This window comes from Cricetulus griseus (genome assembly GCF_003668045.3).
Source record: "Cricetulus griseus strain 17A/GY chromosome 1 unlocalized genomic scaffold, alternate assembly CriGri-PICRH-1.0 chr1_0, whole genome shotgun sequence".
Lineage (NCBI taxonomy): Eukaryota > Metazoa > Chordata > Mammalia > Rodentia > Cricetidae > Cricetulus > Cricetulus griseus.
In genome coordinates, this window is record NW_023276806.1 from 203,877,816 (window position 1) to 203,905,323 (window position 27,508).

General features: G+C 39.2%; 1 protein-coding gene across 17 annotated transcripts in view; it reads left to right on the forward strand.

Moving 5' to 3' along the window:
* The window catches only part of Cadps2 (calcium dependent secretion activator 2), a 514,674-nt gene that overhangs the window by 360,488 nt on the left and 126,678 nt on the right, over positions 1-27,508 (forward strand). For all 17 annotated transcript variants that reach the window (XM_035451763.1, XM_027389980.2, XM_027389983.2 and 14 more), the window contains 2 exons: positions 1,827-1,963; positions 4,071-4,258. In XM_035451763.1, the coding sequence (XP_035307654.1) occupies positions 1,827-1,963; positions 4,071-4,258 (325 nt within the window). The remainder of the gene's footprint in view (positions 1-1,826; positions 1,964-4,070; positions 4,259-27,508) is intronic.

A 27,508-nucleotide genomic window follows, 5' to 3' on the forward strand; every position in this document is an offset into this window, starting at 1 on the left:
TGTTTCATATGGTTATATACTCAACTTTTATGAGACTTTAAACTGGATATAAGAGAAACTGAACTGCCTTATTTCTCAACCCAAGAAAGAAGTTTAGTGTTCATCCATTTAATACTACTTATCATATGGCATATTTCATCATTTGGGCAGTCATTAATGCCCATTAATGCGCAAATGGGCATTTTGTTCAGAAAGAACCATTGCAAACCTTACATCATCAATGCTTTGTCTTCTATTGCTTTGTCGCTGTGTTCAGTTTCTCACGTTATGTGGACGTGAGGTGTACATTCATCTTTGTGTCTTTTATTTTTAATGTGATTCTCAAGACCCTTCAGCTTGAATTATACAGTTCTTCCATCCACAAATATGGCTGAAAGTTGAACTTGACATGGATCAATATGATCTGGACTAAATATCTAAATGTGACTGATTATGTTAGCATCATGTCCACAGATCAATATTGAGTTTTATTATGAGCCTGACTCTATAATTGGGTTTAATCAATAAACTTTTGTCTCTTTTCCTTTGCTATTTTAGGATTGTTCCGATAGGTTTTAGAAACTACACTTAGCTTGCATTTAGGACTCTTTTCTTGTGATGACCAGAAAGGCATTTATGTATGAATTTTAAGGAACAATGGGCATCATGTTTACAGTTGTGGAAGAGTCCACTCCAGTCACTGCTTGCTCAGAGCTAATGTAGTAGCACCCCAGCACTCCTTTTGGGAAGTGTGGGGCTTTTTCTGTCTATATTTAGTAAATCGCATTGAAGACTTTGACAAAACATACCATTAATGAAAGCAATCATAAAAGCTTGCCTTTTGATAAACCCGCAGGGTTCGCAGGCGTTGAAAGATGCAATCTGTAAAGAACAATAGATTTGAACCTTTGATTGAAGTGCCATTTGGGACGTGGTGCATTGTCTGCATATCTGCACAGACACGATGCTCCCTTTTTCATGTCTCTTAAACTTGAAGCTTGAGAGCATTCAATGCCATTTCTGCATTGAAGTTGGTCCCATTAAAAGCTCCATACAAACAGCAGACTGGAAGTGATCCAGCCAAAGCTGTGTGCTTATCTCTGCCCTAGTTTGCCATTTGGAAAGCCGGCTTCTGGCCGCCAATGCTTCTTCCTTTATGAATAGACATGGATTGTTTTCTGGTTACTTCTTTTTGCAAAGATATTCCTAAAATACATCAACTTTTCTCTCCCTGTCCCCCCCCCTTTTAGAAAGAGTCTTACTGTGTAGCTAGGACTGACCTGGGGCCCTCTATGTAGAACTTCCTGGCCCACCAGCTTCTACCTCCCAAGTACTGTGGTTAAAGGTGTGCACCACCATGTCCAGCCCAACTCCCTTAAAATGGGGAAATAGCATTGTTCTTTGAATAGATATTAGAAGTAACTTTGAATAAAAATTGGACTTTGAGCCCTGTAACGGCTCCACAGATTGAAGCCATTTGCAACCAAGCCTGATGCCTGAGTTTGACTCTTAAAACCCACATGGTAGCAGAACCAACTCCTGCAAGTTGTTCTCTGATATCAGAATATGCATGATGGCATGTATATACTCACACATAATAAATACTTGCAGGTAAAAGTTTTTCTTTGAATGTGTTCATTCTAACTGGTTTTTGGATTTTCCTCATTTTTGGGGCTTCAGACTTTGCAATTCATGTTAATACAATGTATTATTTGTGTCATAAACAGTTAATTAAAGGGTGATCCTCTATTTTCATGAGGCCTGAATTTTGTATTCCTTGTAAGCTATATTGTTGACTATTAAATCAAAAACTTAAATGCACTGTAAATGATCTTTTGAATTTACAGATGCAGACCGTTTTCAGAAACATGGGATGGATGAGTTTATTTCTGCTAGTCCTTGCAAGCTTGACCATGCCTTCCTCTTCAGAATTCTCCAGAGACAGACTTTGGATCATAGACTGAATGATTCCTATTCCTGTTTGGTGGGTACAAATCTGTCTGTCTGTCACCCATAGGTTAGAATAAAAGATTTTTGGAAGTGAGAAATAGTTGCTGGTAAACAACATTTTATTCCTGTCTCATTTAATCACTGTGGTTGGGGTTAGGATAAAGAATTCCAATCGATTGCTTCTCAATTTGAAAATTATACACTTGAAGACCACTGCTGTGCCACTCAATAGACGGGAGAATAGACCGGCATAGATACTGAACTGTTTTATCAGTTCCCCCAGACAATGCTGAGCAGAAGGAGAATGCTTTAAATAAAGATGGAAAACCTCTGTCATAGGAGTCACCAGTACCTCCATGGGCATTTTAATGTTTATGTTCTATTCATCAGATACTGCTGTCTTGAGCCTGTCTCTTTGATTCCTAGGACAACCTAAGTGACAGGGGAAGAAACAGAAAAATTATCAATATGATGGAATATACAAAACATGATGACTTTAATTTCATATGGCCCTCCAAAGATAATTTGAATTGGGAGAAGCAAAAGAACAGAGGGGTAGAGACAGAGAGGCTATTTATTTAAATAGCTAACTGCTACCTTGTATGTGTTGAATAGCAAAATTTTGATGTTGTAATTAATGTATTCCCTGATAACACAGATCTAGGGATTAAAATTGTCACCTAACAACTATTTATTATTGGAAATGGCATTTCCTATCACTACTTGACTTTCATGGATACCAAGCCTAATAACTTCGTAGAATAAGTTACATTCTCTTTGAAATCAGATCTCAATTAGTGTGTTCTCAAGTCTTCGGAGATATCCACAAGACAGGAAGAAATCAGCCAACTTCCATGCTTACAGTGATAATTTATCAGTTTGTTTATGAATCTGAGAAAAGAGCTGGGTTTGATGGCAAACATCTTAAATTCCAGCACTTGAAAAGCAGAGACAGCAGATTTGTCAGATTTCAATGAGCTCAAGGCCATCTTTGTCTACACAGAGAGTTTCAGGCCAGCCATGGCTAAATACTAAGACTTGGTCTTTAAAAGAATGAAGAAAGGGAGAGAGGGTGGGAGGGAGGAAAAAATAAGAAAAATCTGAGAAAAATGCTTAGCACATGTCTTGTATACAATGAGAGGGGAATATGATGTGATCAGGAAAAGTACTTGGAAATAGAATGGGCCTGCTTGTCAAGACTACTAAACGATTTTCTCTGTGGTTTTGGACAATTCTAGTCATATTTCTGAAACAAGCTAAGTCATAGTATGTACCTTGTGTGACAGTTCTAAATACAGACCAGTGTCTGCAGTGTGGCTGTTACATTGAGTGCTCCCACTGTCTCCACGTAGGGTTGGGATGACAACCCTTCCCTTACCTTTGTTAGTACATTGTCCTGTAATATCCCTGTCCTCCCTTCTTAACAGTTATTGTTTCCTTTAACAGCCCTATCTTTTCTTTCACATTTTAATCTAATCCATGTAAAGGAGTTTGTTATGGCATTCTCAGAATCTGCTCTATCTAACCCTACCTACAGCATTAACAAACTGGCTGCTTGCTTTCTGCCCCACTCTTACAGCTAGCATCTTACTTCAGAAGGACAAGGAACCACTACTGGAAAATCTTAACTCTTAGGCTCACAGAAGGACAGACTGAGAAAAATATTCCAGGCATAAGCACGCAAATGTGTGCCACCAGTGGGATTACTGAAAATTTCTTCTAGTTTATGTTATAAAATGCTTTCAGTGAATGGTCAGTTTCCGTGGTAGTGTCTACTTTGCTGTACCCCTTTTAACTGACACATAAAGACATCAGAATGTAGGGAGTATCACTGGCTGAGACTGACAAATGTAAATAAATCCTGTGAATAGAATTTGACTAGTTTTGAATAGCAATAGACAAGGGCAAGGTGCCATACATGTAATGGAGATAGTAGATTGCCAGTGCCTCCAGTCACTTCCGAAACTGATGACACTCCATCTGACAACAACATTTAGAACTGTGACTAACAAATCAAATGTTAAGAGACCTGCTGCTTCTGCTTCTGCTGCTGCTGCTGCTGTTGCTTACAGGGCCTAAAAGTGCATAGAGAAAAGCAAATCCTAGAAGAAAAAAATGTGTCTTTTTCTTTTCTCTTGCAGGGGTGGTTTAGCCCTGGCCAAGTCTTTGTGTTAGATGAATACTGTGCCCGCTATGGTGTGAGAGGCTGTCACAGGCATCTCTGCTACCTTACAGAACTGATGGAACATTCAGAAAACGGTGCTGTCATTGACCCCACCCTGCTCCATTACAGCTTTGCATTCTGTGCCTCTCACGTGCATGGCAACAGGTATTTTTGACTTGCAAATACTCAGGGAAATGTATAGGGTTACCTGGAAGATGGGGGCGGGGGAGGGAGGGCGTGCTCTGCCATTATCACCTGGTAACAGATTGTAAATAGCAGGTACTTCTTAGTAGGGAAAAAAGATTCACACAAAGGAAAAATGTACATCAATATGCTGTTGATTTAGGTGAGCTGCACTTTATGTTTCTTTTTGCTGGCAAAACCACTTGAGAGAGAGAGACAGAGAACATATCCATGAGAGTGTAGGTTGCCTTTTCTTCTCAGGTGCCACCGATTCTGCATCGCTTAAGTGTCCAGATGACTCCTGTTGTAGTGCCTGTGCATACCTGGGGAGGACTTACTGCAGGATGATGCCAGCCTAAAGATCTTTTCTTAGCCTTGATGGAATAAGCTTTCACTGTGAAAGCAAGACTGTAAACAGACTCACGCTGTGATGCCGCCCAGCACCTTCCCTAACTGGAACAAGTAACTTGCATTAGGATTCTGAGCCACTGAACTGGCCTCTTGTCTTACTAATACAGAAAAAGAGAATCACCTAACAGCCCTCCATTATTCCCTACCTCTGATCTTAAAAACATGCCTTTGACACTGTCCTCTTGAAATTGTCGACAGGTTACCTTAGTTAAGGCTCCCCCTATAACTGAGTTCTACATGGTCCAACCTCTCTGACTTAGTTTAACTGTTTTCTATCTCTTGTCTATGCAGTTTTCTTTTCTTTCTTCCCCAAATCCTGGGACATTTCAGACTGTTTACAGTGTGACATAATAGTCAAGGAACTCAGAAGTCAGAGCATCCTTGTTCAAATAAATAACTAATAACCGAGGGACTTGGATGAATTTCATCATGTTTTCCAGAGTACCTCCCCTTAAGAAAAGCAAAATCATAAATTATAGTTGGAAATGAAGCACATTAATAAATGCAGAACACTTAAAACTGTTATGTCAATATCTTCCAAAATTGACTTGTATTGACTCGAGTATTGTTTTCATATCAACTATGGAGGTTCTTTGTTACTAACAGTTGACATTTGGAATGTTCCACTAACATCTTCAATCTTCTATATGGAAAGCTAAATCTAGAATTTCATCAAACCTCTCTTACCATCACCCTTATTTGCTTCTTCTTCTTTGACCTCATCTTCCTTTTTTTCCACCAACCATGCATGTTTTCAGGCATTCATTTATTCATGCCTTCATTTGTTTATTTTAACCATCCTTTCGCTAATACTTCCTGGTCCACCAGATTCCTAAGTGTGGTGCAACATTTTTCTCACCTTAGTTCCCAAGGCTGTCTCTCTCACTCTCTCTCTTTTTTCTTTTTGTTGGTTTTTTTGTTTTTGTTTTTGTTTTTTGTTTTTGTTTTTCCAGTCAGGGTTTCTCTGTGTAGCTTTGGAGCCTATCCTGGCACTCGCTCTGGAGACCAGGCTGTCCTCGAACTCACAGAGATCCACCTGCCTCTGCCTCCCAAGTGCTGGAATTAAAGGTGTGCGTGATCCTACCTCTTCCCCACTCCCACAGCTTCCACTGTGACCTCTCTATCTATGGGTAATTCCCACCTAACTCTTCTGCAAAGCTACAGATCTCTACAGACAGTTAGCATCTGAAATGTTCTAGTAATACTGTCAACTTTCCATATCTAAAATTAAATCTAGGATTTCGTCAAACCAGTTTTTGGACAAACTCTTGTAGTTCCTATCAGTAGCTAGTAATATTCCTGATACAAATCAAATAATAAATAGTCACTGCATGAAGAAATTCATTGTTTGTCCCAATATCTCTTCCATTAATGAATTCTTAACATCTAACTTAGCATATTTTTATTTCTTCCCTTCCATCCAGTTTGTTGTCACTATCAATATTTTGTTCACATCTTACGACACAAATTTCTACATTTTTAATTTGCAATCATCAGTCCTAATTCCAGCCTTCATGGATACATCTCTGTGTTTTTCTGCCCTTCGTGATATGTCAGTCACCTTCAAAATTAAAGATTAACTTTTAACCATATATGGTTCCAAAGCTCTTAGTAATCCATATTCTGTTAAGTTGAAATAGATTCTAAGCCATGCTGTCACTCCTTTCCCATCATTGCCTTGTTCTGTCTTAAAAATTTTCACTTACAAAGAGTCTGATCCCATATAAACTGTTAATTGTTTTGGGACATTTCTCTTTTTTCTGGTCTTTCACCGTCAGATATCCTAAAACTCTTGTAGGAGACAATGGATACAATGAAACTTCATTGAAATCCTACTGCTGTCCACAATAAAATAAAACTGATCTTAGTCTTAGGGTCTTTTCACTTGTTTATGGAGCCCATGCTTGCTTGAGTGGTAGGAAAATGTCATCAGTTGTAGTTTACTTTTCTTGTTGTTCCCTCTTCAGTGCATGTGAGGCTAGAGAGCTGCTTCAGGGAAGCTGATGACTCTTGTTTGACAGCAAATGTCATGACCTCTTTGACTGAAGCTGCTTCTGTCCCGGCTGCTGCAATGCCTCCTGGGTCCTGGATTTGAACAAGAAGCATCCCAGTGTGGGGCAGCATTCACAGGTCCACAGGAAAAGACTTCCTAGACACAAACCCAATGACAGTTATATAATCGGATCGCTTTAGTTAGTGACACTGAAAGGTAGCATTAAACTGCAAACACTGAGAAATTTAACTAATGAGCCCCAAAATGTATGTGTTTGAGACATATATTAGTGTAAAGCTCCGGAAGCACCCAGGAGTGCTTGCCACTGCCTGAGAGGGAACCTGATTTGAATCCTAGGTTGCTATAGTTACCTTTATTCCACAAAACTATTGCTTTCTTCATCATGATAATGTAATTTTTATGAAGTGAAGCCGGCGTTTATTAAGAAACATATTTAGTAGGGTGTCAGGAGAGGAAAGAGAGATGAAAGAGGAGAGTAGCATACACCATAGAGTGGGTGTGAGCTTCTGGGGTCAGGTAACTCGTAATAAAGTATGTTTATATGTCCCTGTATATTCTATACAATTTTTCATTTAATCTACTTTATAAAATACACACAGCGAGTTGGTCTCTGATTCAACATTTGGGTGAATGCAATTTAAAAAGGAGAAAGGAATAAGTGGAGTATGAGAGCAGTTCAAACTTCAGCTTTGGATAGATGTTATGGAAAATACACTAAGAGCTGTGGCATTTCCTGTGATGTTTGCAGTCAATAACTGCTATTCAGGAATGTCCTATTCTCATGATCAAAGAATAAAAGGGCCCAAACATGTCTACTGGAATCCTGGCTCTAAAATTTGCAGACTAAACTAGGTTGGAAAACTGCTTAACCTTCTAGAAATTCAGAGTTCTTAGGTATGAAAGCAAGGAACATCAATGTCAAGACACTGGATGAATATAGGGATTCTATCAGGGATGCTATTATTCCAGTGTGCATCCCTGACCACCACCACACACCCCCAGCCCAAGAAGGTGTAAACTGTGAGGAAGGAGAAAATGCAGAAAGCCTGTAGTGCAGCCATTCTACCTCCTGCTAAGCAGAAATATTGCTGTGTGTGTGTGTGTGTGTGTGTGTGTGTGCTTATACTACTAATTTCTTTGCTAATAGAATATTCTAGCTTAATCACTTCCTTCTTGAGAATGTGCCACTATGATATATGTGTAACCCATGTCTGGTGTTCGTCTACATAGAATTTCTGTGAAGAATTATGTCAGTGTCAAACCCCTACTTTTCTGCAGTCTGCCATCATTTTTCTGATCATTTTTACATCTGAAAAGACACACAGAGAATCAATTGTTTTGTTCATTGCCTGAAAACCACCTCTGACAAAAAATTCAAAAGGGAGTAGGCTCGCCTTTTGTTGTTAGCTGAAGCGAAGGCCAGCAGCAGCAGCAGCGTCTGGAGCAAGTTTTTTCAGGGCGCACATCCCATTGAGCAGTGCTGAGCTTGCTGGGTGTGCGTGTTCTGTGTGCTGCATCTTCTCTGAATAGCTCTCTGAAATAAAAGAATAGATGTAAACAGAAAAGGTCTGGCTGGTACCAACATGGAGGAAGACAGAAAGAAGAAAAGAAGAAAGAAAAAGTGAGTCAAGGACAGAAACAGACCCCCTCCTGCAGGAAGATAACCACGCACACCCATGAATAACACAGCTGCTCACAATGACAGTTCCACCGAGGGCTGACAGCAAGGTGAAAAGAGACTCGAGAAACAATGCCTTCTAAGGGCAAAGTTCGAGGCTGATATGTGTGCTTATAAGGCTTGATTTTGTAAGTCATGCCAGAGGTGGAGAAATGAAAGCCGAAACATAAGATGGCTTTTATGTCCCAGTTTAATGTAAGACCTACGATATAGCCACCCATTCTTCTACCTTGAGTAAAGCCACCTGGGGTCTGCTACATGGCTCAAAGGAGAGCTCTGATGTACTGGCTTTCAAGTAGGAGGCAAAAGTGTACAGTGTTGACTGTAGTATATATAAAAATCACCCTTTTCGTCTGTGGCTTCCAGATCATAGCACAGAATGGGAGAAAACCTTACCTAGGGCATCAGTCAGAGCATCATATTTTGATACTTCCATCTTCATGGATGCTAGCATTCATTCCTCTTGTTTGTCACTCCAGAGATTATGTCTGCTCCTCTCCACTCTGATTTTACAAATAGGAATGCATATTTTTGTAAAGTCATAGATCATAAGGAGGATCATAAGAATTTTCACTGCTACCTCTTAATCTAGGCTTAGGTGTATGGCTTAAAGAAATGATATTTAATACAGTAATCCCAGAATATTAGAGGAGGATATAGGAGGACCAGTAATTTAAGATCATCTTATATTACATAGCTAGCCTGAAGCCAGGCGAGGATGTATGAGACCCCTGTCAAAAAAAACAAAATAAAATCAGATATAAATTTCACCAAAATTTTAATTGTAGAGGCTCATTTCCAGTGGGAAGCCAAATAAAGTACCATCCATAAGGTTGCCCCTGAAATACAGCTCATCTGACTGACTTCAGCCAGTGTGTTAAATGGACAAAGCTCAAGGGTAATTATGATGCAGTGTAAATGTACACTCTTAAACCAACAGAAAAATGAAGAACCCTGGGAAGAAGGAGACTGAATATATCCTAAAAACACTGTCATGGGAAACAAAACATCTGTGGTCTTGTTTCCAGCTCTTCTACTTACCAGCTATTTAACTTCAAACAATTGGTCCTAATATTCCTGAGCCGTACCTCTCTACCTGTTCATTTACCTATAACCAAGAACATCAATGCCACCTACTTCCCTTAGTTCCTAAATAGATCAAATAAAATTATGTGGACAATTTGTTCATAATCAGATTCTGTTGAAGTATCATGTCTAGGCTTTTTTATATACACTGTGTAAGTTTACTACCCCTTACACAAAAATGATTGGGACAGCAAGTATTTCCAGTTTCAAATATTTTTGAATTTTGCAGTGATTGGATGAATTTTACTGGTTGGACACCCCAACTGTGGCTGAGCTATGATGATGGAAGTCTTGGGTTTTGTATTTCTTCATCAGGGAGGCTCAACCTGAGTTAGGTACCTGAGCTTCTGGGGGTCTTGTTTAAAAGCACTGAGTGCCTGGGTGAATGTTGAGCACCATAGTGGGTGGAGTATTCCATAAACAAACTTCCAGTGGGAATTATTTTCTGGAATCTTGTAGCTCCTTTTCAACATGTTGCTTGGAACCATTGTAGATCTAATAGATATTAGCAAAATCATGGGCCAAAGCTGGAGCAAAGAAACCAATTGTCAAGTAGATAGATGGACTGCTTCTTGGAGAACAGTTACTGAGACCATATGATCAGTTTCCTCTGTCTTCTGGTCATATTAATCAACTTCGGGATTTTTTTCTGAAGCATTGGATAATGGGCCTAATGGAGGTAAGCCACAGAGGAAGAGAGGCAAGAAAGGAGTGTTTTAGAATACATGAGATACATCAGGTGAGCCACAGACAGAAATGAGATCTACATTGCTAGTCCGGGACTACAGAATTCATTTTAGCTTTTCCTTCCTCCTCATCTGCCACTTCTGTCTACAGCACCACCTCCCACGGTCCATTTCCTAAGGAGTACAACTGCAACATTGGTAACAGCCTGTTACAATAAATGTTCCGCCAAAAGCCGCTGAGCCCCACCACCACATGTGTGCTTTACACCAGCCGCCCACCTGAGTTAGGACCCAAATGAATACACAGAAACTTGTATTAGGTTCAAAGCTGCTTGGCCAATGACTAGGATTTCTCATCTGTTAGCTCAGTCTTAACTATCATAAACCTATATTATTTTATCAGACTTATCTTATCGGACGTCTTATTGGCATCCCTCCTTGCCAGCCGCTGCTGGAGGAGGCAAAGGGAAAAAGGGACACTTCCTATTTCTCCTTGCTCAAATATGAGTCTCCTTGCTATGTCACTTCCAGCCTGGATCCCCACTTCTCTACTACATTTCCCAGAATCCTCTGACTCCTAGTCCTGTCTAACTTGCTGTTTCATTGGCCAAACAGAACTTTATTAAACAATCAGTAAGATAAACATACACAGAAGTGCTTCACCCATCAACAGTCCACTCTGAATTTGCCAACTAGAGTCTAGCACTATATAGTCCCTTTGGTCTGTTACTCTCTGATTCTAGTGATGGCTCTTCAGTATTCAGTGGAGCAGCAGTGGATCTCCCATCATCTTTGGTGAGGTGACATCATGCATTTGTCACAATATACATCTATAAATCCCTGGGCATCCTGTTTAATGTGCTGTTGGTTGGCTGCTTGGTTTTTCATTTTCAAGTTCTCATAAGATGAGGGTTACTCTTTGCCCTCTATAGCTGTTGATTTTGGCAAACATGGTTATCTCCCCTCCCCCCTAAAAGTTCACTTCCTTGCCCTTTACTTGTAATGGTTTTTATTCTTCCCCTTAATTTCTTTCATTCCTTGATTTTCAGGAATTTTTTGCCCCTACCTTCCTAATGTATAGTATATCATATATTCTAACTTAATGAGGGGTTTGAATCTATATACCATCCTAAATGTTGCTTTTTACAACATATTATAAATCTTCTATGTAGGAAATAATGATTCCTTTCAAGAAATTTTAATCATTAAAATTCTTGAGATGATCTAAATCTCATTCTGTGATCTGTGAGATAACCAATTCTTTGTTAAGTTGTGGGGATTTTCTTTATGTCTAAGTATGTGTCAAATATCAAAATTCTAAAATGGATTCAAAAATTGTAAATGTTTCCTGTTTTTTTTTTTTTACTTTGATGTAGTTAGTGCAAGCAGAATCTCTGTGGTTCATGTCTTCTGACCCTTATGAAAATTTGCCTGTTAGATGTGTGGGGTTATGACCATGGTGTGTGGAGACCTGCCGTTGCTACTACGCCTTTTTCTATTTCTGTCCATTTTGCTCTGTATATTTTTAAGCTATCTTATTAGGTACAGTCAAGCTTGAAATTCTTCAGCCTTCCTGTGAATACTGTTACTTAGTGACCCTTATCATAATGAGTGTTGATTTTGTGTAAATGTTATTTAGACAATCGTAACTTTTTTGTATTTCTCTCATATACGTTTGTTCATACTTTTGGCTTTTCTATATTCTTGGTCACACTTCCTAATGCTGCCTAATACTGCCACTCCTTTTGGAGGCCATTTTCTTTCAAACCACTATGTTCCATTCCATGGTCCTCAAAGGCTTATAACCATATAATAATGAAAAAAATACATTCAGTCCAACATCAGAGTCCCCATCATCTGTTACAGTCTCAAACTTGTTTCAAAGTCCAAAGTCTCTGCTGAGATACATAGCAGTCTCTTATTTGTAACCCCCTATAAAAATCAAAATGAAAAAGCAGATCACATACTTCCAACATATAATGGCACAGGATAAACATTACCATTCCAAAACACAGGGATACCGAGGAAATGCTGGACAAAAGCAAGACCAAGAACCAAAGGGGAAAACTCCAATCTCTGCATCTCCAGGTCTGAGGTCAAAACACTCTTCAGATCTCCAACTCTGTTCAGCTTTGCTGACTGCAACACACTTCTTTCTCTTGGGCTGGTTCCACTCCCTGTTAGCAGCTCTCCTCCACAGGTATCCCACGACTCTGGCATCTCTAACATCTTGGATTCTCCAAAGCAATCCAGACTTTTAACTTCACAGCTTCATGAAATGGCCTTTCTACTAGGCCTCCATTCAGGGACAACCCTGACACATGCCTGGTCTCAGCAACTTTCTTTAGGTGTGAAGGCAAATTTCAGAACCTGTTTCTTTTATCCTTAACTCTAAAGCCAGAACCACATGGCCAAATCTGCCAAATTCTGCTCCTTACTGTGTCTGGACCATGGATCCCTTGTTCAGTTACATCTTCACCTGCTTTCTGTGCTTCACTGCGTAAGCTTGGCAGTTGTGAAACTTGCTCTGTAGACCAGGCTGGTCTCAAACACAGAGATCTACCAGCCTCTGCCTTCTCAGTGCTGGGGTCAAAGGTGTGCCCCACCACACCCATCTCTAAGCTTACCTTTAGTTCCTTTTCACAAGTTGGAAAATTAGCTGGGTGGGATCTTGCCTTGAGGTCACCACTCCCTTTATTCTATTTCATAATCCATTTATCTCCTTGAACACAGCTCTATTTCATTTCTTGGGGGTCTTTTTTTTCTTTCTTTTCTTTTTTAAAAATTATAATTTTTTTATAATGTCAATTTATAATGTCAATCCCTTCTCCCTCTCCCCCTCTCTCCCCAAGCCTCCGACCAGCCCCTTCCCCCTCTGCTCCCCATAGAGGGTAGGGCCCTCCATGGGGGCTCACTAAATTCCACAGCATCGTTCTAGGCCAGGCCTAGGTCCTTCATCATGTGTCCAGTCCTAGACAACATCCCTTCATGTGGGATGGGCTCTCAAAGCCCTTCTTACACCAGGGAAAAATACTGATCCACTACCAGAGGCACCATAGGGTGCAGAGGCCTCCTTGCTGACATCCACTTTCAGGGGGTCTGGATCAGTCCTGTGATGGCCTCCCAGACAGCAGTCTGGGGTTGATGTGCTCCCCCTTGTTCAGGTCAGCTGTTTCTGTGGGATTCACCAGTCTGGTCCCGACCCCTTTGAACTGGGATCCTCCCTCTTTGCAACTGGGATCCAGAGTTCACTTCAGTGTATATCTGTGGGTGTCTGCCTCTGCTGCCATCAGCCACTGGATGAGGGCTCTAGGATGGCATAAAAAGTAGTCATCAGTCTCATTATAGGGGAAGGGCATTTAGGGTAGCCTCTCCACCATTGCCTATATGGTCAATTTGTGTCATCCTTGTAGGTCTCTGGAAATCTCCTTAGTGCCAGATCTTTCCGAGGACCTATAATGGCTCCCTCTGTTATGATATCTTTCATCCTGCCCTCCTCTATTCTTCCCCCAACTCAACATTTCTGCTCCTCCATTTCCTCTTCTTCCCTCCTCTTCTCCTCCTCCCATTCTGCCAGCTCCCTCTCCCCTACCCTCATGCTCCCAATTAGCTCAAGAGGTCCTGCCCCTTCCCATTCTCCAGAGACTCTAAAATTCATATATGAGTGAGTACATACCATGTTTGTCTTTTTGTGACTGGGTTACCTCACTCAGGATGGTTTCTTCTAGTTCCATCCATTTGCCTGCAAATTTCAAGATTCTGTTGCTTTTTTCTGTGAGTAGTACTCCATTGTGTAAATGTACCACATTTTCTGTATCAATTCTTCAGTTGAGGGGCATCTAGGTTGCTTCCAGGTTCTGGCTATTATGAACAACACTGCTATGAACATGGTTGAACATATGTCTTTGTTGTATGAACATGCATTATTTGGATATATGCCTAAGAGAATTGCAGGATCTTGTAGTAGACTGATTCCCATTTTCCTGAGCAACCGCCATACTGATTTCCAGAGTGGTCTTACAAGTTTGCACTCCCACCAGCAATGGAGTTCCTTTTTCTCCACATCCTTTTCAGCATAGACTGTCATTGGTGTTTTTGATTTTAGCCATTCTGGCCAGTGTAAGATGGTATCTTAGAGTTGTTTTGAGTTACATTTCTCTGATGGCTAAGGATTTTGAGCACTTTCTTAAGTGTATTTCAGCCATTTCAGATTCCTCTGTTGAGAATTCTCTATTTAGTTCTGCACCCCACTTTTTAATTTCATTGGTCGGTGTTTTGGTGGCTAGCTTTGTGAGTTCATTGTATATTTTGGAAATCAGCCCTCTATCAGATATGGGGTTGGTGAAGATTTTCCCATTCTGTGGGCTGTCATTTTTGTCTTACTGTGTCTTTTGCCTTACAGAAGCTTCTCAGTTTCAGGAGGTCCCATTTATTAATTGTATATCTCAATGTCTGTGCTACTGGTGTTATGTTCAGGAAGTGATCTCTTGTACCAATACTTTCAAGGGTATCTCCCACTTTCTCTTCTAGTAGGTTCAGTGTGGCTGTATTTATGTTGAGATCTTTGATCCATTTGGATTTAAGTTTTGCGCATGGTGACAGATATGGATCTATCTGCAATTGTCTGCATGTCTGAATCCAGTTGTGCCAGCACCATTTGTTGAAGATGCTATCTTTTTGTCCATTGTATAGATTTAGCATCTTTGTTGAAATCAGGTGTTCATAGGTGTGTGGGTTAATATCAGGATTTTCAATTTGATTCCATTGGTCTATCTGTCTGTTTTCGTGCCAGCACCAAGCTGTTTTCAGGACTATGGCTCTATAAGAGAGCTTGAAGTCAGGGATGGTGATGCCTCCAAGAGGTTCCTGTATTGTACAGGGTTGTTCAGACTATCCTGGGTTTTTTGTTTTTCCATATAAAGTTGAGTATTGTTCTTTCAAGCTCTGTGAAGAACTGTGTGGGGATTTTGATGGGGATTGCGTTGAATCTGTAGCTTGCTTTTGGCAAGATTGTCATTTTTACTATGTTGATTCTACCTATCCAAGAGCATGGAAGATCTTTCCTTTTTCTGGTATCTTCTTTAATTTCTTTCTTTAAAGACTCAAAGTTACTACTGTACAGGGCTTTCACTTTTTTGGTTAGCGTTACCCCAAGATATTTTATGTTGTTTGTGGATATTGTGAAGGGAGATGTTTCTCTGATTTCTTTCTCATTCTGTTTATCATCTGTATATAGTAGGGCTACTGATTTTTTTAGTTAGTTTTGTATCCTGCTACTTTGCTGATGGTGTTTATCCGCTATAGGAGTTCTCTGGTAGAGTTTTTCAGGTCACTTATGTAGACTATTATATCATCTGCAAATAGTGAAATTTGACTTCTTCCTTTCCCAATTTGTATCCCCTTGATCTTCTTTTTTTGTCTTATTGCTCTAGCTAGGACTTCAAGTACAATATTGAAAAGATATGGAGAGAGTGGGAAGCCTTTTCTTGTTCCTGAATCACTTTCAGTTTCTCTCCATTTAGCTTGATGTTGGCTGTTGGTTTGCTATATATTGTTTTTATCATATTTAGATGTGTTCCTGTTATTCCTGTTCTCTCCAAGATCTTTATCATGAAGGGATGCTGGATTTTGTCATGTTGATCATGTAGTTTTTCTTTTTCAGTTTGTTTATATGGTGGATTACATCAATAGATTTTTGTATGTTGAACCATTCTTGCATCCCTGGGATGAAGCCTACTTGATCATGATGAATGATTTTTCTGATGTGTTCTTGGATTTGATTTGCCAATATTTTGTTGAGTATTTTTGCATCAATGTTCATGAGGGATATTGATCTGTAGTTGTATCTTTGTGTGGCTTGGGTATCAAAGTAATTGAAGCCTCGTAAAAAGAGTTTGGCAATGCCCCTCCTGCTTCTATTGTGTGGAACAATTTGAGGATTACTGGTATTAGCTCTTGTTTGAATTTCTGGTAGAATTCTGCAGTGAAGCCATCTGGCCCTGGGCTTTTTTGGTTGGAAGCCTTTTGATGACCGCTTCTGTTTCATTAGGGGTTATAGCTTTAACGATTTAAATTGCTTATCTGTTCTTGGTTTAATTTTGGTAAGTGATATGTATCCGGAAAATTGCCCATTTCCTTTAGATTTTTGAATTTTGTGGAATACAGATTTTCAAAGTATGACCTGATGATTCTTGGGATTTCCTCAGTGTCTGTTGTTATATCCCCCTTTATTTCTGATTTTGTTAATTAGCATGCTCTCTCTCTCTGCCTTTTGGTTAGTTTGGATAGAGGTTTGTCTATCTTGTTGATCTTCTCAAAGAACCAACTCTTTGTTTCATTGATTCTCTGTAATGTTTTCCTAGTTTCTACTGTATTAGTTTCAGCCCTCAGTTTGAGTATTTCCTGGCATCTACTCCTCCATGGTGAGTTTACTTCTTGTTGTTCTAAAGCTTTCAGTTGTTCTGTCTGTTCTCTAGTGTGACTATTCTCCAGTTTCTTCATGTGGGCACTTAGTTCTGTGAACTTTCCTCTTAGCACTGCTTTCAGAGTGTCCCATAAGTTTGGGTATGTTGTTTCTACATTCTCATTAAATTCTAGAAAGTCTTTAATTTCACTTTTTATTTCTTCCTCAACCTAGGAATGATGCAAATGGGTGTTACTCAATTTCCATGAGTTTGTAGGTTTTCTGCAATTTTTATTGCTTTTGAATTCTAATCTTAAAGTGTGGTAATCTGATAAGATACAGGGGGTTATTTCAATTCTTTTGTATCTGTGGAGGTTTGCTAGCCAACTATGTGGTCAATTTTAGAGAATGTTCCATGTGGTACTGAGAAGGTGTATTCTTTTGTGTTCGGATGGAATGTTCTATAGATGTCTGTTAATCTCAATTGTGTCATAACTTCTGTTAGATCCTTTGTTTCTTTGTTAAGTTTCTGTCTGATGGTCCTATCTAGTGGTGAAAGAGGGGTGTTGAAGTCTCCTACTATAAGTGTGTGTGGTTTTATGTATGGTTTGAGCTTTAGTAATGTTTCTTTTACAAATGTGGCTGCCCTCGTATTTGGGGCATAGATGTTTGGGATTGAGACTTCATCTTGATGGACTTTTCCTGTGATGAGTATGAAATTCCCTTCTTCATCTCTTTTGATTGATTTTAGTTTGAAGTCTAATTTGTTAGATATTAGGATTGCTACACCAGCTTGTTTCTTGGGTCCCTTTGATTGGAAAATCTTTTCCCAAACCTTTACTCTGAGATAACGCCTGTCTCTGAAGTAGAAGTGTGTTTCTTGTATACAGAAGAAGGATGGATTCTGTCTTCATATCCATTCTGTTAACCTGTATCTTTTTATAGGTAGGTTAAGTCCATTGACATTGAGGGATATTAATGGCCATTGATTGTTGGTTCTTGTTTGTTTTGGATTTATTGTTGGTGGTGTCATCGTGTGTGGATTTCGCCATCCTGTTTCTTTTCCTGTTTGGTAAAGTTGGATTATCTATTACCTATATTTTTGTGAGTGTAGTTATCTTGGTTGGGATGGAGTTTTCCCTCTAGGACTTTCTGTAGTGCTGGATTTGTGGACATATATATTGTTTAAATCTGTTTTTGTCAAGGAATATCTTGTTTTCTCCATCTATAGTGATTGAAAGCTTTGCTTGGTACAGTAGTCTGGGTTGGCATCTATGTTCCCTTAGTGTTTGTAGGACATCTATCCAGGACCTTCTGGATTTCAAAGTTTCCATTGAGAAGTCAGGTGTGATTCTGATAGGTCTGCCTTTATAAGTTACTTGACCTTTTTATTATGTGGTGAGGGGAGTTCTTTTTGTGGTCCAGTCTATTTGGTGTTCTGTAAGCTTCTTGTACTTTCATAGGCATATCCTTCTGTAGGTTGGGGAGTTTTCTTCTATGATTCTGTTGAATATGTTTTCTGTACCTTTGAGCTGTATTTCTTCACCTTCTTCTATATCTATTATTCTTAGATTCCGCCTTTTCATAGTGTCACATATTTCCTGGATATTTTGTGTAAGAGATTTGTTGGCCTTGAGATTTTCTTTGGTCGATGACCGTATATCCTCTATCGAGTCTTCAACAACTGAGTTTCTCTCTTCCATCTCTTGTGTTCTATTGGTGTATACTCACATGCTTAGATCCTGATTGTTTATCCAGCCTTTGTATTTCCAGCATCCCCTCATTCTGTGTTTACTTTATTGTTTCTATTTCAACTTTCATGCCATGAGCTGTTTCCAGTGCTTCCTTCACTTGTTTAGTTGTTTTTTCTTTAGATTCTTTAAGAGAATTACTTATTTCTTGAAATTTTTTGTTTTTTCTTCTATTTCTTTAAGAGATTTTCTTGTTTCCTCTTTAAGGGTCTCAAACATGTTCATGAAGTAGACTTTTAGGTCTGTCTCTTCTTCCTCCTCTGTGTTGTGCTTTTCAGATCTTGCTGGTGTGGAGTCCCTAGATTCTGGTGGTGTCATATTGGTCTTTCTGTTGAGTATGTTCTCATTCTGCCTTCTTCCCATCTCTTCTTCCAGTGGGTGCAGGTAGGGTCTCTCTATCTCCTCTTGTCACCCTGTGGTGGTGTGTGTGGGCCAGGACTTCAATGTCTGCAGATATGGATTGCCTTGCCTCCCTTGGTAGTCTCCTCACTCAGGAGAGGTTGGGGTCAGCAGAGGGGGAAGGAAGAATGAGGTATTTCCAGACTCAGGGAGGTCTTTCCTGTCTGGGCAAGTCCACTCTATGCGGGCAGGTTCACTTTCTGCAGCCACAGGCCCAGAGAGATCCTGGGGTGATGGGGAACTTGGGCAGGAGTACGGCTCAGGAGAAGTCAGGGAGCCAGAGGGGGAAGGAAGAGTCAGGGCTCCTTTTTTAACCTCAAAATTTACATTTTGTCATTTACCCAGCTCAGCTTTTTTTCTTTTTCATTATAACTCTTCATCGGAGTCACCACAAGACAGAGTCTATACAGTAGGCTGTTTTGAGATTTCTTCTGCCAACAGAATTAATCCAAAAGTCTTCACTGCCTCAAGCAGATTTTTTGGACAGGGGCAAAAGCAGCCACTTTTTTCACCAAAATACCACAAGAACAATCTCTAGGCAACACACTAATTTATTTTTTCTCCTCTGAAACCTCTTGAGTGAGTCCATCAGTTAGCTCTTAGCTCTGTTTTCTATGCTCTTACCAGTATGGCCCATTAAGCAGTATATTCCATTGCTTTCATAACCCAAAGAACCAAAGTCCAAATTCCCCCAAACAAACACATAGTCAGGGCAGTACAGCAATACCCCTGTCACTGGTACCAACTTATGTCTTAGAATTTTTATTGTTGTCAAGAGACACCATGACCATTGCAACTCTTAGAAAGAAAACATTTAATTGAGGTGTCTTGCTTACAGATTCAGAGATTCAGTCCATTGTCATCATGGTAGGGACCATGGCTACACACAGGGAGAAGTGGTCCTGGCTACATCTTGGCTTGCAGAGAACAGGAAGTCAACTAAGAGTCACACTGAGGAAAGCTTGAGCAAAAGATACCTTAAAGCTCATTCCCCACAGTGACACACTTCCTCCAACAAGGCCACACCTCCTGATAGTGCCCTCTGAGGACCATTGTCTTTCAAACCACCACACAACTGCTTGATTTTTTTTTTTTTTTTTAGCCATGTAAATTGTTAGGGTTTTTTTTAATATTTTATTCTCAGTATTCACTTACATTTAGAAATAGAAACTATTTCACTATGGCCTAAAGTATAATTGTTTGGAATTTCCTTTAAGAGAGCCCCCATAATTAATGAATATTTTTATCTGGAAATAACTTTGTTTCACCCTACCCTTTAAAGAAAGTTTTAATGTGTAGATAGTGATACGTTGATGCTCATTTCCTCTCAGAACTTGAAGACATTGCAACTTTTTCTAACTACCTTTGTTGCTTTTGGAAGCTAATTAACAGTCTCTTCTCTGCCTGTGCTTTTAAGAGGGAGTGTAGGAGAATAGATAGGTCTATTATAGTAGATGTATTTCTTTTCATTCATTCTCAATGGCTTCCCTGTGGATTTCTGATGCATCTGTGCTGGTTTTGGATAACTGCACATTTCTTTTGATTTCTCCTGATTGAGATATGAAGGGTCATATTTGTCATCAGTTCTGGAGTTCTGTTACGTTTTTAAGTATTTTCTTTTCTCCAATCTATTCTCTCTGAAACTCTAATTTACCCATTACACATGAGGTATTTTATCTTCTATTAACACATAATCTAATAGCAGACAGTGTGATGGTTAGTCTTGGTTGGCAACTTGGTGATATTTAGAAAGGAAGAAAATATGGACATTTTAGTGGGCTATATCAGCTAGTTTAATTGAGGTAGGAAGATGTATTCTAAATGCCAGTGGTTACCATTCCCTGGCCTGTGGTCCTGTACTGAATGAAAAGAAGAAAGTGAGTTAAATACGGGCATTCTCTGCTTCCTGACTATGGGTGCGATGACTAGCCACTTCCTGGTTTTGCCTTCATGACATCCTTCTACAGTGGACTGTATCCCTGGGAACTATAAGCCACAAGAAACACTTCCTTCATTGAGGTACATTTGTCACATAATTTTATTAAGCCATGAGTCAAGTAACATATACCTATCTACTTTCTATGTCTAGTGCGTTCTGTTTAATATTTCTAGTGAGCCTTGTAATTAATGATTTGACAAACTTTGTTGCAGGAGGAGAGAAGAGGGAAGGGAAGAAAATTTAGAGGGAGATATTTAATTATCTGAGGGAAATGCTCTGGCACGGTTGTGCAGAAGCAGCCCTGGACAGTATATAAGTGATTGAGTATGTTGTTACCATTCCAGTTGTCTGGGTGGGTGGGCCCTAAAAATGAGACTAAAAGTCTCATGCAATAGCCAACTTTATTCAGAGCATCAGACAATTTATATTCTGGGGATTAAACAAGATCAAATGAGCAAAGTTCACATGAGTTTAGGCTGTATGCAGTCCAGAAGACAGCTATTCCTGGGAAACATTTTTGAATAACAAAAGTAAGATGATGATAATCTGAAGCAAACCCACTCGTAGTCACTATACTTGGGAGGAGCACAAAAGCACATTCTAGGAACAACCCATGTTGTGGGGGAACAGAGGTTGCAAGACTCTTGTCTTGTTTCCTTAGAGTTTTCTTACGAGGTATCAGAAATCTCACACAGCTTCTTCATTCATGGACCCTGTTGGGACAGTGTGGCATACTACAAACCATTTTTTTTTCTTTTTAACAACCTGGAATAGAATTAATAGTTAAACACTTTAATTAATTGAATGGAGTAACTTTTTGGCACAAACTACATGACCAGGTGGCTGTCATTTTAAGTATAGAATTTTATATTGAAAATGATGTGGATTTACATACAAAATTAAAAATAATTATAGCAAATGATAAAAACCACTGTTAATGATGCTATAGAAAAACTGATGATTTCAAACACTACAGGTCAGATTGCAAGGCAAGTACTTTCTTTTAAAAAGCAACTCTATGTTGGGCAGTGGTGGTGCATGCCTTTAATCCCAACCATCAGGAGGCAGAAGCAGGTGGACTTAGCCAGTTTGAGGCCAGCCTGGTCTACAGAGCAAATTCCAGGACAGCCAGGAATACACACAGAGAAACTGTGTGTGAAGTAAAATATATACCCAAAAACAACTTTACAATGTATCAAATACTCAAGTATGTCATGTGTTTAACTTAGCAATATACTCCAGAGACTTTTCCCAAGGAAAAAAATACATATGATTTAAGAACACACAGCACAAACTAGCTATTAATTATGATTTATAGTACAGAAATTGGACAAAAAAACTTCCAAATCAGTACTGGAAGACAATTATGTGGCTATGCCATCTGATGAAATAGTCTCCCAATAGAAAAGATATATTGGAATATTTAAGTGATATGCGAAATGTCTACTAAGCTCATTAACATAAAAAACCTGAATAATATATATCTATAGATTTATACAAAGAAAACTAGAACAGTATTTACAAGATAGTATATCCAGTTTGCGGTTGGCATATTATAAGAAACTTTTATTCTTTGTTATTTTCTGAATTCCTTGTCACTAGTTATCTAGAAAGTTCTTTGTTTAAAACACATATTTTAAAATACAATAATGAGGGAGCCAAGGATACATACATACATACATACATACATACATACATACATACATACATACACACACACACAGATTATAGATAGATATTAAAGATCTCTATACAGAGATCTTAATTCTATTTTTAATTTACATTTCTTTGACATTTTGTTTCCCTTGAGTTCTAGAGTTGTGTATGTCAGTGATCTTAGTTTAAATTCCTCTAAAAAGAACTTTTGTGTGTTCCCCAAAGAGGCTAGCTATTAAATATCTTTTGTCTTTGACACAATCCAGACACAACACCAAGTTTTGTGTCTTTATAAACTCAAATTTCTGCTTTCACTGTAAAAGTATCTTTTCAGGTCCCAACTCTCCCAGAAATCAGATTGTACAACAAAATGCAAAGAAATGATTATAAGAGAGGGTGTCTCTATAAAGTAAATAAAAGAGTTGGGAGTTGTGAGAAGTTGGAGGGAGGAAAGGGAAGGTGTAAATAATGTGATTGTATTTTAATTTCAAAAAATAAAAAGTTATACGAAAGTAAAAGAGAATATGACTTCAAAAGTTCATCTTTTCAAAATATTTTCATAGAATGTCTGTTTCTCTCAATGAAAAGGTATGGATATAATTAATTTTTGTACACACACACACACACACACACACACACACACACACACACACACACACAACTTGAGAAGAGGAAACCACACTGTTTCTGTAACATACACGCATCCAAATGTTAGATCATTTTGATTGAAACAATAGGAATTGATACGGGTTGGGAAACAAAGAAGAGGGGATTGTTTTCCCTCATCATCTCCCGCCATTTCTATTCTCGAACTGTGACTTCCTCTCCTTTCCATTCTGTTCACAAATGGATATTGGTGGGAAATCCACGAAGTGCAAAGTGGCTTTACCTGCTGTGCTGCAGGCAGAATTGACAATTCAGAAATGCCACCCTCTAGGTGTCTCTCCCCTTCTCACTCTCTCTCGGGGAAACTAAGATGTCATACATTCCCCAGAGAAGAAGGAAGATGACAGGAAGTCTGTAAGAAACTCAAAGCACCCTAAAACTGTAGCATTTGCCTTCTCGTTACTTGCAAAGAAGCTCTTTAAAAAAAAAAAGTAAATTTATTTATTACATGCCGGCCACAGTTTCCTTCCCTTCTTTCCTCCCAGTCCCTCCCCTCCAGTTCACTAAAAACCAAGGCAAACAGACTTACCCAGTGAGTAGAGGGAGTTTGGAAGAAATCCCCATCATCAATACAATCAGTCTGTCTTCTGCACAGTGTCACTTTGGCCTGTTCATTAAGTCCAGGTGCTGCCAGAGCATGCTTTCACTGCACATGCTAGAGATTTGGGGCTCACTTATCCCACAAGTGTCTAAAAGCTGTCCAGCTGATATAAGTAAGAAAAGAAAATTGCCACAAAAGATATAGTTGTTTTCAGTAAGACACCTTGAGGTCATGAATGCTAGGTGGTGTTTTTTAGGGAGAAATTAGGGGAAACCTATAGTTGGTTGTTTTTTACTCTTTTGCTCTCTTGGCTTTTTGGTATTTGGGGGCCCACCACCCAACTTCCCAAAAAACACACAGAGGTTTATTCTTTCTTATGAATGCCCAGCCTTAGCTTGGCTTATTTCTGACCAGCTTTTCTTAACTTACATCTATCTTTGGGGGGGGGGGGCGCGCACTTTTACCTTTTTCTATTTCTGTATATCTTTTCATTCCTTCTTATTCCGTGTCTGGCTATATGGCTGGGTGGCTGGCCCCTGGCATCCTCCTCTCATCTTTTTCTTGCTCCTGGATCTTCTCCTCCCAGATTTCCCCTCCTATTTATTCTCCCTGCCTACTAGCCCTGCCTGTCATTTCTCCTGCCTTGCTATTGGCCATTCAGCTCTTTATTAGACCAGTTAGGTGTTTTAGACAGGCAAAGTAACACACACAGCTTCACAGAGTTAAACAAATGCAATGTAAATAATGTAACATGCCTTTAAACAAGCATTCTACAGCATAAACAAATGCAACACATCTTTAATATTCCACACCTGAAACTCTTAGTGAAGTATTTTCTTTAGAAGTGCTGCTTAAAGTTCAACAGATTCTGTTGTTAGCAGACATCTCAGATACTTAGTTCAGTTTTACTGTGTATTTTAGAGAGGACAGCATAATTTGTGTTGTTCAGAGGATGCTTGGGACTGTTCATCCTGTGATTGTAGAGCTTCTCCAGGGATTGTTGTCCCTTTGCCCCTTAAAATATGTTTTTGGAAAATGTGACCAGCAAGTCTTCTGTGCCCAAAATAAAAATTATACACTAAAAGTGGTTCTTAACACATGCTATTTTCATTGGTGCCATAGACTTCTGGAAATTTTTAGTTAGACTACTGAGAAAGAAGTCTAGAATGTATGAACTATAAATTCTTCAAGCACAGAAATTGAAACTGTGCCTCTTGTCCATAAGACACTTAGCTTTCTTTCCTACCCAAACACTAAATGCTAACACCCACTTTTATTCCATTTTCTCTCAGACTTTTTTTTCTTTTTTTTCTTTCTTTTGTTTGTTTGTTTGTTTTTTGTTTTTCCAGACAAGGTTTCTCTGTGTAGCTTTGGAGCCTATCTTGGCACTCACTCTGGAGACCAGGCTGGCCTCGAACTTCCAGAGATCCGCCTGCCTCTGCCTCCCGAGTGCTGGGATTAAAGGCATGTGCCACCAACGCCCAGCCAGACACTTTTTTTAATTCGAGGTTAATTAACCTTTTCCTTTGTAGGGACTTATTTCATACTTATTTTTCCTTGTTCTAGGAGCCACTAGATAATAGAAAGCTGGATAAATAATATTGTTTATCCCTCTTTCTTGCGTTATATTTTTCAAGTTAACTTCCTTATATCTTACATTTACTGCTGCAAAAATATTAATCAAGATAAGATGTCCATCATGTATAATATTTTCCCACTTTTAATAACTGTCGTGAGGCAGTTTCCTTGGAGATAAACTTCCATCTTGGAGGGAAGCTTGTTGAGACTAAGGATGTTCTAAGGGGGAGGCAAAAAAAAATTACATCCTTCAGAGATGAGAAAGCTTCAGGAAGTCCCTGAAACTGGCCAGATACAGTAGGTCTCTCACTCCTCAAGCTCATATAAGCAAAAAGGACTGTTGAGAGATGCTCTCAGACAACATCAGCCGTTTAGAAAAGCTGAGGCACCTGGAAGAAACAGACCCACCAAGCAACCTGGAAGCAACAAGTCAGCTGAGGTGCCTGGAAGAAGCTCAGGTCATGATAGCTGCCTGAAAGAGAGTCTCCAACACATTGAGCTGTATGTTAAGCTGTATAGTGTGGTCTAAATTTCTAACTTTTGTGAACTGTCACCCATGCTGAGTTTACCCTTTGGTGCCTTTGGCTATCTTTGGGTCATTTCTGCTACTTTAAGTAACCCCTTACCCACCTTCCTATAAATAACCCCATAAAACTCATTGGTTCACCAAGTTGGACTTCAGTGGTATCCTTACACTGGTCTGTTGTTAGCTTTGTGTCTCAGGTGAATAGACATTTATGACTCATCAAGAATCATGTCCCACAACACCTCAATCTGCCATGTTGACTAATACTACAAGTTAAAAATATCTTCAATAGAAGAATTATCAAAATTACTATATAGCCCTTGTCTTAGTTAGGGTTTTTATTGTTGTGATGAAACAGCATAATGAAAAAGCAAGTTGGGGAGGAAAGGGTTTATTGGACTTACACTTCAGCATTGCTGTTCATCACTGAAGGAAGTCAGGACAGGAACTAAGCTCAAACAGGGCAGGATCCTGAAGTCAGGAGTTGATGCAGAGGCTATAGAGGGGAGCTGCTTACTGGCTTGCTTCCCAGGGCTTGCTCAACCCGACTTCTTATAGAACCCAGTACAAGAATGCCAGAGATGATACTCCCACCGTGGGCCTGGGCCCTCCCACATTGATCACTAAATGAGAAAATGCCTTATAGCTGGATCTCATCCAGGCATTTACTCAACTGAGGGTCCTTCCTCTGATGACTTTAGTTGGCACAAAAACCACTTGGTACAGTCCTCGTGAATTATTTTAATGGATCTGTGTTTAAAATAAAACACATTTTCGCTGCATGTATATAGATACCATATGCATATAAGTATGTGTATATGTAGATGCATGTGTATATATGGTAGTTTCTCTGAAAATAGAATGTGATGTTTAGCCACGTGGGATATCGGGCTAGTAAGCATCAGTGGCAGAAAGTTTTAGTGTATGAAGTCTGCCCTTTAATAATCTTCGAAATATAATGAACAGCTGTATTCATTACTTAGTTGCTTACTAATACAAGAAGGGGCTCCCCATCATAAATAGTTTGACTTCACCTGTAATTAAAAAGATTCCCACCTCCCAACCATGTTTTATGCTTTGTGGCTCAAGCATTTTCACAGAGTACCCTGTTTTTATTGAAATCTTATTACATCAATTACTACAAACACTAAAGGAACAAAAAAAATGGGGCTATTAAATCTCCATCCATGACAGCACATTTTCTTCTGAATAGAACTGCTTTACTATTTGTCAGCCATAGAATTAAGCCCCAGTTAACATCATTCACGTTGAGGAAATTGTTCACTTATGTTAGAATTTTAAACAACCACATTTTCCCAATCTTTTTATCAATGTGAAAAACATACTTACACTTTTTTTTCTTTTATACTTCAGGAGAAGAATTCTCTTCTTGGGATTTAAATTAAATTAGTTTGAAGCTAAGTAAAATGACAACTAAACACTAGAGATTTTCTGCTGAGTCTAAACAGATGTTTCCTCTGTTAGAGTCCTTTTTATACACAGTACTTCAGCTACAATTCCTGCTCCTTTCCTTTTACAAAACTTCCCATCCTTAACACTGGTCTGTGATACAAACATTCCAAGTAACTTAAACTCTACTGCTACTACTAAGGAATGAGCATTTACCTGTCTTTAGATGGGCAGCATGGTGTGTGTGCTGTCTTCACCTTGGACAGCTGTTCTCACTTTCTGCGTGGTACTCTTTGTTTTTATTACTATGTTTGCATGGAGCATCAACACTGTCTCAGCCAGCATGTTAGATACCAGGGATACAGCAAGAAAGAGGCAGGGAATAAGTAATTAATTAGTAATTATTTCACAATACCAACTGGCCTTATGCACAATGGACAGCACTAAAGGATGGAAAGAAAGAGCAGGCTGTAAAAATGGGAAGTTGG